The sequence below is a fragment of the Neolamprologus brichardi genome, chromosome 23 (assembly GCF_056152115.1).
Source record: "Neolamprologus brichardi isolate AB-2024 chromosome 23, ASM5615211v1, whole genome shotgun sequence".
Taxonomy (NCBI): domain Eukaryota; kingdom Metazoa; phylum Chordata; class Actinopteri; order Cichliformes; family Cichlidae; genus Neolamprologus; species Neolamprologus brichardi.
This window is the reverse complement of record NC_142125.1, coordinates 40066941-40080365: the sequence shown is the minus strand read 5'-3', so window position 1 is coordinate 40080365 and position 13425 is coordinate 40066941. Positions and strand designations below refer to the sequence as shown.

Below are 13425 nucleotides of genomic sequence, written 5' to 3'. Positions count from 1 at the left end.
ATAATACATACAGCCTTGAAGTGACTGGTGATGTGATTTGCTGCTGAATGAATTCGGAACTAATTGGAAATAATCTGGATATTAATTAAATAAACCTGCTTTGAGCATCAATTAATTGTTGTTTGAAATTCTTTATAAATATATAAATATAGTGCCACTCTTCTACTGTTTAAATTGCAACTGTTTAAAACTGACTAATTTATTCATACACTTGAGCATAAACACACACACGGTAAATGGCCTGTATTTGTACAGCGCTTTACTTAGTCCCCAAGGACCCCAAAGAGCTTTACACTACATTCAGTCATTCACCCATTCACACACACATTCACACACTGGTGATGGCAGCTACATTGTAGGCAGCATGGATCCATCCTTTCATGCTATTTATGCCAAATTCTGACTTGATCATTTGCATGTCAGAGCAGAAATCAAGGCTCATCAGACCAGGCAACATTTTTCCAATCGTCAAGTGTGTAGAACTGTAGCTTCAATTTCCTGTTCTTAGCTGACCAAAATGCTCTTCTGCATTCTTTGGCTGCAACAAATGCTTGTATGAGCTACGGTTGCCTTCCTATCAGACATTCTTCTCTGACCGTTGACATCAATAAGGCAGTTTTTCCGAGAGAACTGCCTTTCACTGGATATTTTCTCTTTTTTGTCACCGAAAAGGGTGTCTGTGTTACTTCTTGTCTTATTTTGATAATCCTAGTCTGTGTTCCCATGTTTGTCCACTTCCCTGATCACCCCTCAGTGTATATATTGTCTCTGTTTTCCTCTGTCCTTTGTCAGAGTGTCTGTTCACCTACCCCCTGTGTCTCCATGTTCCCAGTGTTCAAGGTTTCCGAGTGTTTTCCCAGTTTAGGTTTTCATGGTTGGTTCTGTTTGCTACTCAGCCAGAATAAACAGCTCGCTCTTTTAAAAAGTAGGCTCCAGAATGGATGATGGGATGTTCGCATGTCTTTATGTAACACTGAGTGTGCTGAACTAAAGGTAGGCCTAGTTTCATTTTCATGGTCATTATTATCAAGACAATGATTACCCCTTATTCTGATTATTTCTCCCTTTTGGAGGTGTAATGTTGACATGAGGGGTGTAAATATATTTTGATAAACTAATGTTGAAGTCACTGTTTTTGTCGTATTGATGATGCAGCTAGAATAAGTGCTTTTAAATAAAAGAATAACCATTTAAAGTGCTCAGTGGTGAAACTGTAACTCTTTCAGAGTTTGACAGCTGGACAAGTGATTTAAAGAAACATGAGATGAGTGCAGCATATTATCTGAACAGAGATCATTCAATGAGCAAGAATAAACACTGACAAGAGAAACACTTCACTGTTGATTATCATATGAAGTCTAATGAAAACTGTTAATCTGTTAATATCCTGTTAATCTGCATACAGCAAATAAAGAACATGTGACTTTAAAGCATCCAGCAAAGTGATAACTGTCCTCTGCCCACTAAGTAGTGACTCTACAAAAGATTATTTTCAATATAATCTTTATATTATATTTATATTATATTTAGTTATTCTCCAGCGCAACAATGTAAGGAGCTCTGTGATTGGTTAGGAAAGGACAGACTGGCCACCTCGATTTTTCTTCACTGCACATTGATCCATAGCTTTGCTCTGTAAAGGCTAACAAAGTGCTTTTGCTTTACAAACACATTTAGCCTCGGTATTCACTCTCTTAAAATGCCACTGAACACTGGAGTTAAATGGAGCCCTGATCCTCAGAGTTTTGTTGTTCCTAATATTTCTTATAGATAGCACAGATAGTGCCCCACTGCAATAATCACTCATGTCTAGATATTCCTGTTAAAAAGGAGTTTTTCCTCCCCACTGTTGCATAGCAAACCTAGCAAACACAAACTATTTCTATAAAACGATCTAATTTAAACGAATAATCCAGTTGAAGCTTCAGACAGCTGTCATATGACAGTGAAACACTGCCATCTGCTGGACTCAAATAACAAAGACGCTGCTTTGACAGGTGAGGGAGTTCAACAAGTCTGCAACGACTCAAGCATCAAACTACAGAACTATTAGAGCGGACATGGTGCTCTAATGGCTGCTTCGTAGGTCAGAAAGGATCAAACATATCAATAAATTATAAAACACAAAACGTCTCTTATTGCCCAGGGCTCAGGAAGTGAGTGTGTTCCTTATAGCCTATTAAACCTTAGCAGGTTATTTTGATGTGTTACAGATGAAACAGCTATCCAGTAACATTCAGCTACAAAATGTTTTTTTTATAATTACTTTTTTACAGCTTCGCACTTTTACACAAGTTTCATCATCAGTCACAATGGCTGCTGCTAAAATTGAGTACAAGATATTTGTTGGCCTGATTAAAAGGTCTTGATGCGTGCTCAATCATCCAGGGAAGTAAATCTCCAAAAGTTGATTCTGTTCTTCTGGACGTAGCGTTTTCAGTCAGAGAAACCAGCCGACTGAAGGAACAATGGGCTGGGAGGTCAGTTCCTTAATCATGATTATGCAAATTCTCATGACCACTAATCAACAACCACTGATCAATGGTCTTGAGTACCATTCACAGAGAATTGGAGAATGGCTACAATCACAGCATTGTAAGATGGTGAAAGATGTACCCTTAGGCCCCCTCCTTGATTCAGAGATGGTCTTTCCCTTTTCATGTAAATGGCCTCCTTGACTCCGCCCTCAAACCAGCGTTCATTGCAGGTATTGTTGACAATCATATTGTATCGTGTAACCATCCAGCTCACATATTAAATGTAAATGTAAATGATTTGTTGAACTTAAGACATGATGAATGTTCCTGCATTAAAACACATCCAGCCTAGTGTTCTCACTCTACCTAAATGGATCTGTTACATTAGTGACATATGGGAGTTGTGTTTCAGTCTTTTCCACATGAGGACATTTACATTTAGTTTTTGCTTTACTGATGAGTGGCTGGTTAACCTGCAGTGGTTGAAGTATGTGTCGGTCGTCTGGAAGAGTAGGTGTAGAAGATGTCTTTAATGTAATGCTCTGAAGGTGTCAGTGATTACTGTGAATTCATTATAAAACTGGATTTCAGTGAATAAAGTGAATAAAGACAGGCCCTCATGGTGAAGCTCAGGTGTCCATAAAGTGTAACAGGAGAGCTTTGCCATACTTTCAGATATTTTACATGAGCCAGTCTTTCAAAAAATAAATAAATAAATAAATAATTCATTTATCCACAGGAAACACAATGCTCATATCTGAAAGTAAACTCTGATATATATCCCCGACTAGGGTTACTACTAAATAAAGGATTGCCCCAAGATGACTAAATATATAAAGACACTCTCCAAAAGAAGGAGTTAAAGGGATTTTATTTATTGTACAAGCAATATCTTCATAAGAATTACAAATTCTGCAGACATATTACCTTCTTACTGAACCTGAATAACTCACACACAGACGTGTCCACACATTTAGAATCTGCAGCTTAGAAACATCTTCAGGTTTAAAAGATATATATAGCTGGATGTCGTCTGCGTAGCAGTGGTAGCGAATGTCCTCAAAGGGGCTCAAAATATGCTGGAGAGGAAGTAGATATATTAAAAACAGCACAGAACCTTGTGGCACACCATAGGACAGGGACGTGGAAGATGACCTGTACTTAGAGACCGCCACAGAAAAGTATCGTTCATAGAGATACGAGGAGGACCACTCTAAGGCAGACCCAGATACACCAACCCAGTATTTCAGCCTTTCAAGCAAAATGTAATGGTCAACGGTGTCAAAGGCTGACGTGAGGTCCAACATTAGGAGTACAGAACACTTTCCTGCATCGTTTTGCATCAGAATGTCATTGGAAACTCTAAGAAAGGCTGTTTCAGTAGAATGAGCTCTATGAAGGCCAGACTGAAATTTGTCAAAGATATTATGTTAACAGACAACAGAAGCAGACAGAGTTAACCTGAGCTTGAAGAGTCAGCAGAGCGACTTTTCACAGGGGAACAGGACCTGTTGATTTTTCTAACTGATGGCTACACACAGCTCTGCAGAACAGGTAATTACCGCTGTTCGGTTTAATATTTGATTTTAAACAGTGTTTGAAGCTAAGACAAATACAGATCATATATTTTCATACAGTGATGTTCCAGTCGGGTTAATGTTTGTGTGTCCTCACTGTAAAGACTGCAGGTTACTGGAGCGTGTCTGAAAATGTGAAGCCCCCCTTCAGTCTAATATTGACACCGTTATGCCATCTGCACTTTGATCCCGCTACCTACTCTTGAAAACGATGTGCGCATCTACTTCAGTTGGTCTGTTTTGATATAGGATGTTTGGAAGTTATTTTATTGTTATGATTTTTGCATTTTGTTATTTAATTGGTTGCAAAAAAGAAAACAAGTTTATGTAAACAAGTGGAAATTAATCCTCCTGAGAATAAGCCTTTTAAATAACCTTGGTGAGTTTTTTGGTAGTTCAAGAGTTGAACCATACACAGGATTATAGGTGGCTGAATGCAGTTAGGTAACAGCTGTCACAAAAAATATTATCTTCATACATGTCACAGCTGTGTAAGCACTGATATTGATAATAGATGTGATCACAAAGAGACAACATTTTTGCTAAATGTAATTATTATATTAGAAATTTATAAAACTTGTAATTTGAATTTTTCCAAATGAGAACATATACCATTTTTTGCTTTACTGATCAGTGGTTGGTTGGTTAACTGCAGGTGTTCAGGCACGAGTCCGTCGTCTGGAAGAGCAGGTGGTGAAGATGACTTCAGTGACTGAAATGCCCTGAAGGTGGAATTAAAGTTAAACTTTATTTGAACATAAATCAGTAAAGACAGGCCTCCATCCTGACATGCAGTACTTGCATTACTTATGTATGATATGCATCCTCACAGAACCCAGATGATGCCAGCATGTTTTGAAGCCAATATCTGGAGATGAGTATGTGAATGTGAGTATAAGTGTGGCAGGAGAGTGAGTTCACCCTCTTTCTTGGAAGTATGCAAAAGTCTGTTGTCTTTAAAAATGTAATATATAAAAACCAAGTTCTTACTGAATGAGAAGTGAAACCTGGAGATGAGCAGAGATCAAGTCAAGTGCAGTTCAGACTCGCTGTTATTAAATTCTACCTGAGCAGGTTATAGTTCACCTCACTCACAGAAGAACAAATAACATTTGGCTCTGGGAGCTTCAGTTTGTATACACTGTTGTGGCACCACCTTAAGCAGCCATTTGCATCAATACCTACATCACTAGCCCAGCAGTTCTAAGAAACTTCTCTGTTTGTGGTTCAGAACCTAATGTGACACCAATGACCACAACAGCATGCAGCTGCAGGTTGTCGTGCATACCTGGCTTTACAATAGAAGAGAATAAAGAGGCATTTTTCCGTAAAACTTTTCTGTAAAATATTACTTTTAAATAAATAAATAAATAAAATGTGTCTAAAAATAAAATTAGGTAAACACCCAGAATAATGATTTTTTTTTTTTGTTTAAAACTGCATTTGGCTTAGTTTTTGTTAACTCGGTGTAATATGTCATGTGTTGTTCAGCTGAACTCTTCTTCCACACAACATGATCCCTGTGAGTGCTCCAATCAGAGACAAGGTCAAATGTAGCACTATTAAAACAATGAGATTAATGCTGCATAAAAATGAGCATTTAGCACATAGCACAATTAGAGCCCTGAAACTTCTAATTGGATATGTTCAAACATCAAAGCTTACTCAAAAGAGACATGGAATCACTTTAGTTTGTCTCCAGATCTGTTCTTCCTGTCATCCCCATTTACCAATATTTTCTGAATCATCACAGAACGTTTGCAGGAATCATTTAGCAATCATGTAGCAAAATTTGACTCAGTGCAGGATGAGTGACGGAGCGCTTCTCCCGCTGAAAACGCTACGTCCAGGTGAACAGAATTAACTGTTTGGCACAGGTCCCCCCAATTTTTCCTCTGCTCTGTATTCACACATCATGTCTGTTTTACTTGTGAGCTATAAGGTATAAAATTCTCTTGTGTAAATATTTGTCTTCACAGATGTACAGCAGAGCTTTTTGTGAGAGTCAAATAAAAATAAAGCAGTAAAACCGCCAGAATAAACACAATAAACCACCTTTCAGTTCAACTTTTGCTGTCTCAACAATATTCTCATTTATATTGTTTGCTGTTTAACTTACCAAATATTTCCAGTAAGACATTTGATCAGGTCTTTTAGAACTTCCTGTTAACCAAGCAGCATTCTCCAGCTGCTGCTGCACTGTTAAGAAAATCTTAACTTAATCCTCATAGCACAGTCAGAAGAAAACAAACAAACATACAGTCATGTGGAAAAGAGTGTTTTCTGAGGAATCTATAGAGTACTAGTAAAAAATAAGAACACTGATTTAGTAACTTATAGAGCTACATTTAGCAGCAATAATGTTACCAAATTGTTTCTGTATGACTATCAGTCTGTCACAAGGCTGTCAGGATATTTGACTCACTCTTCTTTACATGGCTTTGTCAGATCATTGAGGTTTGTGGTATTTGTTTATGTACAGCTCTCTCAAGTTCCCAGCACTGAATTTTAGGTTGAGGTCTGGACCGTGACCGGGCCATTGCAAAACCTTGATTCTTGTCTTTTTTTTTTAGCCATTTTGTTGCAGCTTTGCTGATGTGCTTGGGATCTTTGCCCTGCTGCTTGACCCAAACTCACTTTTGACTCTAGAGTACTTAGTATACAAGGGAGTTCAGTGAAAATTTGATGGTGCAAGGGGCCCAGGTTCTGTAGCTGCAAAACAAGCTCAAGTCATCCCCCCTTCACCACTGTGCTGACAGATGGTATGAGGCGTTCGTGCTGGTATGCTTTGCAACTTTGCTACCAAATTTGCATTCATGCCGTCATGCTCTGTTTAGAGAGAAGAGACTTTCTCCTTGCAACCCTTATTCAAGGGCCACACTTATTCAAACTTTTTCAAATTGTACTGTCATGGACTTAACATGCTAACTCAGGCCTGTAGAGTCTGAGGTGTAACCTTGTATTTTTGACCTTTTTCTGAACATTGCACAGTTTGACCCTGGGGTGAATTTTCTAGGACGTCCATCTCTAGAAAAATTATGACACTGTGTTAACTGCCAATTATGCTTTCATAGAAATGCTCACACTTGCTGGTAAACCAAGAATCAAGTGCAGTTGATTAGCAGCATCTGGCTGCTATTTATCTTCTTCATTTGTATTGAAGCATTAAAAGTGCTTTCTGAACAACATGAGCTGTGTGAAGTAACCCTCACTGAGTCTCGTTTCAGTTTGGGTCAGAAAGACTTCAAACTACATACCAGTTTTGAGAATCACCTTTAGTGCTGGAAGAAACGGTAAAAACTGCATCTTCTAAGGATGTAACGAAAAAAAAAATGCTAGTAAAACGTGATTTCCATTTCGTATTGGGGGAAAATGCAGCATGATGGCCAATCACAAAATTATATGGCTGCTGAGGAAAAGGAGAAGTTGTTAAAGTGAAGGCCAAACAGCGACATCAACAGCGAGTTTTGAGATTTGTGGCATTTTTGGAGTGTGTAGTCTAGCCTTTTATGTTTTTTTGTTTGTGGTTTTTGAGTGTCAAAAACGCAGCCAAATTGAAATAATAACTGTATATTCTTATTTGTGCTGGTGTGCTGAAAATAATGACACCAAACAAGGCGAAATAAGCAGTTTCTAAAAGTGAAATATATAAAGTTAAACTCAAAAGTAGTCAAAAACGGCCATTTATAGGCTTGATTTCAGAGTTTTACATGACACAAAGTGTTACATTATATATAATGTAACACTTTGTAACACCATATTATAACATGTGTAGTTAGTGTGATAACATCTAGAGTTATTGCAATTGTAGAAGTTTCTTCTGCTCTCAGAACAGATTCAGTTGTTCACAGTTTTGGTACACGGTGCATTACCAAGCTGCAAACACTCATAAGGTGCTGAGTTGTGGTCATAAAAAGAGCAAAGTGGTTAATGATAATTCTGTGATGCAGTGTCATCAGATGTTTGACAAACCCTCAGTCTAGCCACAGTGTGACAGCACGGCTTCACGGAAAGTCATGTTTTGAATTACTTCTCTTGCAGTGTTTTCTGCTCTTAATGTCATGTTCATTTACTTGACCAAGCCTCTGATGAATGTCATCAGAACATATTATATAATGAATTTGTTTTTGTTTTTTACTAATAAGTCGAGGATGAACATTTGGAGTAACATTGAATATAGAGGTTTTCTATCTCTGAAGGTCAGTTTCAATTATGAATTGTAAACTCCTCCTTCATTATTCCATCAATTTGTGCAATGGATCAGTGCCACTGATCCATTGCACCGGAGCATGATCCTACCACCACCAGGCTTAACATCTGGCACCGTGTTCTCAGATTTCAAAGGATCACCTTTGATACACCAAACATACTGTTGTCATTGTGGCCATATAGCTCAGTCATAGTCTAGTCTGCCCATAAAGCTTTCTTTCCAGAAGGAAATTGTTTTTTTGTGGTTGGGATCCTCTCAGTTCACAGTAATAACAAATTCCCTCTGATCTAAGGGGGACTCTTTGGTCTTCTTCCAGTCCTTGGCAAAGTGGTAACACATTAAAGCAACTTGTAATTACAAACGATTGTTTGAAACAAATCTGTAAGTGTATAAAAATAGCTTAAAATGGTTTACAGTGAGTTCCTTGGACTTTCCGTTGTTCTAAATATTGGTCAATCCAACAAGTGCTTTTAAGATAATCCTTTTTATGCTGCAAAGAGAAACTAACACTTGTCATGATCACTGATAAGAAGTTAATAGGGCTTGTTGAGTTAAATGGTAAATGGCCTGTATTTGTACAGCACTTTACTCAGTCCCTAAGGACCCCAAAGCGCTTTACACTACATTCAGTCATCCACCCATTCACACACTGGTAATGGCAAGCTACATTGTAGCCACAGCTGCCCTGGGGCGCACTGACAGAACACTGCAGAACCTTCACCTCGTATGAAAAATATTTGACTGTGATTTACATCTTCCACAGAAAAAACTGCACATTACTGAAACTTAGTATACTGGACTTTGTTGTTGTCCCACACAGGTTCAATTTTGAGTGGTAGATGGCTCAGTGCTCAGTCAACCAAGATTTTATGATAGTGGGCACAATGAGATAGATAAGCTTCTTGTAAACAGTACTTTTATGCTCTCTTTTTCCATTTGGATAAGAAAGAAATAACCAAGAAACAAAGGCAAACAAATAATCTGTGCCTTTATCCCAGATTCACATTATAGGAACAGCTGCTCAATGACCACTGTAGTCTTCTGCACTTTTATCTAGATCTACGCAAAGTGATCCACTACACCTACTTTTACATTTAAATCATTTTATGAGCACTGATGCCATTTTAATCTGAGTTTCTACTCAAATACAATCAGTAAAGAAAAACACAGTCTGTGACGTTTGTTTTGAAGGAAAAGGTATTCCCTGCAAATGTTTATCTGTGCGAGACTATTCAGAAAACAGTAATTTTGTTTTATAGGCGAGACACTTGGCCTCTTTTTTCCTTGTTCTACGTTTGTCTTTTGTCCGATTACTCTGGAACACAAGATGGAAAACTGATATTCTCATGTTAAAAAGATAGAAAAAGGATTTTATCACCCATAAATGTTAACTTCTGTTGCCTCTAAGCACAAGCAGGAGCAGCAGCGCCCTCTGCAGTTTGTGTGTGGAAGTGCAAAAGCTTACAGCACCTGGTATTCCCAGGCGGTCTCCCATCCAAGTACTGACCAGGCCCGACCCTGCTTAGTTTCCGAGATCAGACGAGATCGGGCGTGTTCAGGGTGGTATGGCCGTAAGCGAAAGCAAAGCTGTAAAAAATACCTTTTATCGGTGGCAAATGTCACACAGTTTGATATCTATTATTGTGCTAAACTTCATATGTTACAGCGACAACATGCAAACCTTCGTTATTAACTGCAGCTTCAACATTGAGCTGCAAAAATGCTTTTCCCGCGGTAACATCACGATAAGAAGACATGTTCGTTGATTACAGCACAGTGTTAAAGTGACAGAGAGCACACAGTGTGTTAGGTCGATTTGGAAGTCAAACATTTTTGTCGTTTGGACATTTTAACTTAAATATAGAAAACAAAAACGTAAGCGTGTATGTGTCGCTACAGCATGTATAAAAAGGTCGTTTCTGAACAATCATTTCGCTTACGGCCACACCACCCTGAACACGCCCGATCTCGTCTGATCTCGGAAGCTAAGCAGGGTCGGGCCTGGTCAGTACTTGAATGGGAGACCGCCTGGGAATACCAGGTGCTGTAAGCTTTTGCACTTCCACACACAAACTGCAGAGGGCGCTGCTGCTTGTGCTTCTCTGTGCCTCTCTCTCCCTCTTTGTGCTGACAATCAAGCCAAACACCAACATCATCAAATATACAGTTGAAACCAGATATTTACAAACTCTTTAAAAACACAAACACTTTTTTAATTGTAACATCAAATCAGACTAAATGTTTATTTTTTTTAGATTGATAAATATAAAAAAACATATTTGTTAACTTTAAGAGTAAAGAGAGAAATTGTCTGTATTTCTTAATTGCAAATGGCACCAAATTGTATTCAAAATTGAGCCACACTTATGGAGCTCCACAATTCTTTTTCTGGTGTTTTGGTTGATATCTCTTGATTTTCCCATTTCAAAGAAACAGGCTCTGTGTTTTGCCTTATATGCATCCACAGCTGTGCCACCAATTTACTCACATGGACTCTACTAATCTATCAGAAGCTTCTTCAGCTCAGAATGGAAACGTCTGCAGTTTTCTTATTAATTAACAATAAACTTAGTGTATATGTACTCCTACATTTGATGAAAGTGATAAAAATAGACAGCTCTCTCTCTCTTTATTCTGACATTTAACTAATTCAAAAGATATTTCAATATTTATTTATGCAAAACCAAACAAGTTTACTCTAAATTGATGTTGTACAGTAAAAAAACGTTATTGTGTTTTCCATAAAGTGTATGTAAATATCTGGTTTCAACTGTGAATATACTGCTGTGTGAAATTCCTCTTGTTTTGCACAGAAATATACTGAACAACATACAAAGCATAATATATAAAATAACATCTACCAGAGTTTTTTCTTTGAAAGAAGCCCCGTATGTCCATTCTTGTGCATTACTGAAACCGATTTATTTAGCCGCGGAGGGAAACAACTGAAAATATGAAATAAACATGTAAGCTAAGACTCTAAAGAAACAGCATAGTTGTTGTTCGGCTTTTCATTTCACCTTTTGTTGATTCACTTGAAGAGCAAGTAACGTAATATAGGTCAAGTGATCAGTTTGATATCAATCTTTCGTGATTCACCGTCATATTTACATTATTTGTACAGTACGAATGATTTGCTTTAGTACCTGGTCAACTTCAGTTCTCCTGTTTGCCTGGCTGCGCTTCTCCAACAGCGCACTCGTAGGCAGCAGCTGCCCCGCCCCCTCGCTCAGTGCCTGAGCTCGGATCATACCAATATTAGGGGGGATTTACTCACAGTCGTAAATTCCCACAGTGTGCACTATGTGCTTCGAATATTGTGAGTGGTTTTTGTTTTATACAGTTGTCAGCCAGACATCTAACTATGAAAAAATTACACTCCAAAAGACCCCAAGACTGGGAGAATTCAGTCTTTTTCAAAATAAAACACTGTTCAGAGTCGGATAATAAATAAAACGGAAATAATGTAAGTTATTTATTTTTTCTGTGCGGTATGAGCCTCAACTCTCTTGACCCAGTACCAAACGACTCAAGGCCTGGTACCGGTCCGTGGCCCGGGGGTTGGGGACCGCTGCTATAGACTACAGTGTACGCTCTACACCTACTTACTGGTTTTTGTTGCACCAGTCTGCATCTCCCAATTACTTTGTGTGTTTCGCTTACAGCTCCGCACCACCCAGGCGGCAAAAAATGTGCATGTTCTTTGTGATCTCGTAACCAATGCCCTCTGCTGTCAAAGTCGAGAATTAGTTAATGGGCATCATGTGACTAGTGGACAGTGTTGGGGAGTAACGGAATACATGTACCGCTGTTACGTATTTAAAATACAAAATATGAGTAACTGTATTCCGTTACAGTTACCGTTTAAAAAGGTGGTATTCAGAATACAGTTACTTTGTTGAAATAAATGGATTACACGGTGGTACTTTCCTGTTTCATATTGTGGCGGGTCAGGACTGTTTGGGTTTTGTTTGACAGCTACGTTCTGTTGTTCCAGGCGGCAGCGTTATGTTGCCATGGTTACAGGGTGACGCTCTCTCTCTGCGTGTTTCCTGGGTGAGAGAGGCCTTTTTGTTGTTGTTGTGCTAAGCTAATAGGCAGAATGCTACAGGTATAGCTCTAAAGAATGTAGCATCATGGGCAGTGTAGTTCGTGCTGCAGGGAGAATGGACTGCCATACCCGTTATGTGTCTGTGAGCGAGGCAGGGAGAAAAAGGAAAAGTACGAGCTGTCATCGAGCAAAAACGGGAGCTGGAAGCATGTAAATATAATAATAACCACTGCAGCCAAGAAGAGTGCCTGACGAGCCCAGTTGTAAGTAAGCTATTAAGACTCGACTGTACACCGTGTTCGTGTTTTCCTCCAAAAACAATAAGTTCTGTTGGAGCAGCCTTTCAACGCCTCTCTCTGTCTCTCGCTAGCAAAGTTGCCCCAGACAACAAAGTAAAGCTAGTTTTCGGCTACGAGCCGACACAGAACCCACCGTATTAGCCAGAGGTCCCTTTACTACGGTTCGGAGCCGCGGACCTTCAGTAACAGTAATAAATCACAGCAATAGTACACTCACGTAGTTGTAAACAGCATGATAATATATTAAGTAATCCAAAGTATTCAGAATACGTTACTCTCATTGAGTAACGTAACGGAATACGTTACAGAATACATTTTGGGGCATGTATTCTGTAATCTGTAATGGAATACATTTTAAAAGTAACCTTCCCAACACTGCTAGTGGAAGCCAGATCCTTTTATTTAGCAAAATTGGGATTAATAGTTAAATGTTATTGTTGAGGGGCACAGACAGCACATGTACACAGATTAAAAAATAGTCATGCCTCAAGATCAGGGCTCTTGGGACGTCCAAGAGGAAAGGGGCAAATGCTCAAGCCCCCTCCGTTATGGCAACGACGTTTAGACTTTTGTCTTTTGGACATTTAGAAAAGTCTTAGAAATGAATCGCATGCCAAAATGAAAAGAAAAAAATTGGATGACATTAAAAACAAAAGAAACAAGAGACAGGGCGCTGAATAAGAACTTGTCAGCTTGTGAGTCTTGTAACTGGTGATGCTCCAAATGTTAAAAAATAAATATATAAAAACCAACAAACACCAAAAAGTGACATTTATTATATGCTTATTCTGTGATCAGATAAAAAATATTT

At 38.6% G+C, this 13425-nt stretch overlaps 1 protein-coding gene and 2 non-coding genes across 3 annotated transcripts in view; 2 read left to right on the top strand and 1 right to left on the bottom strand.

The window, feature by feature from the left end:
* Positions 1 to 13425, top strand: part of LOC148096365 (uncharacterized) — a 101115-nt gene that overhangs the window by 30658 nt on the left and 57032 nt on the right. The window contains exon 5 of the mRNA XM_087836395.1: positions 5546 to 5600. Within this exon, the coding sequence (XP_087692521.1) occupies positions 5546 to 5600 (55 nt within the window). The remainder of the gene's footprint in view (positions 1 to 5545; positions 5601 to 13425) is intronic.
* Positions 9723 to 9841, bottom strand: LOC148096374 (5S ribosomal RNA). Its single transcript, XR_015717309.1, has one exon. It is a non-coding gene; the product is annotated as a 5S ribosomal RNA (ribosomal RNA).
* On the top strand, positions 10199 to 10317 carry LOC148096373 (5S ribosomal RNA). The gene has a single exon (XR_015717308.1). It is a non-coding gene; the product is annotated as a 5S ribosomal RNA (ribosomal RNA).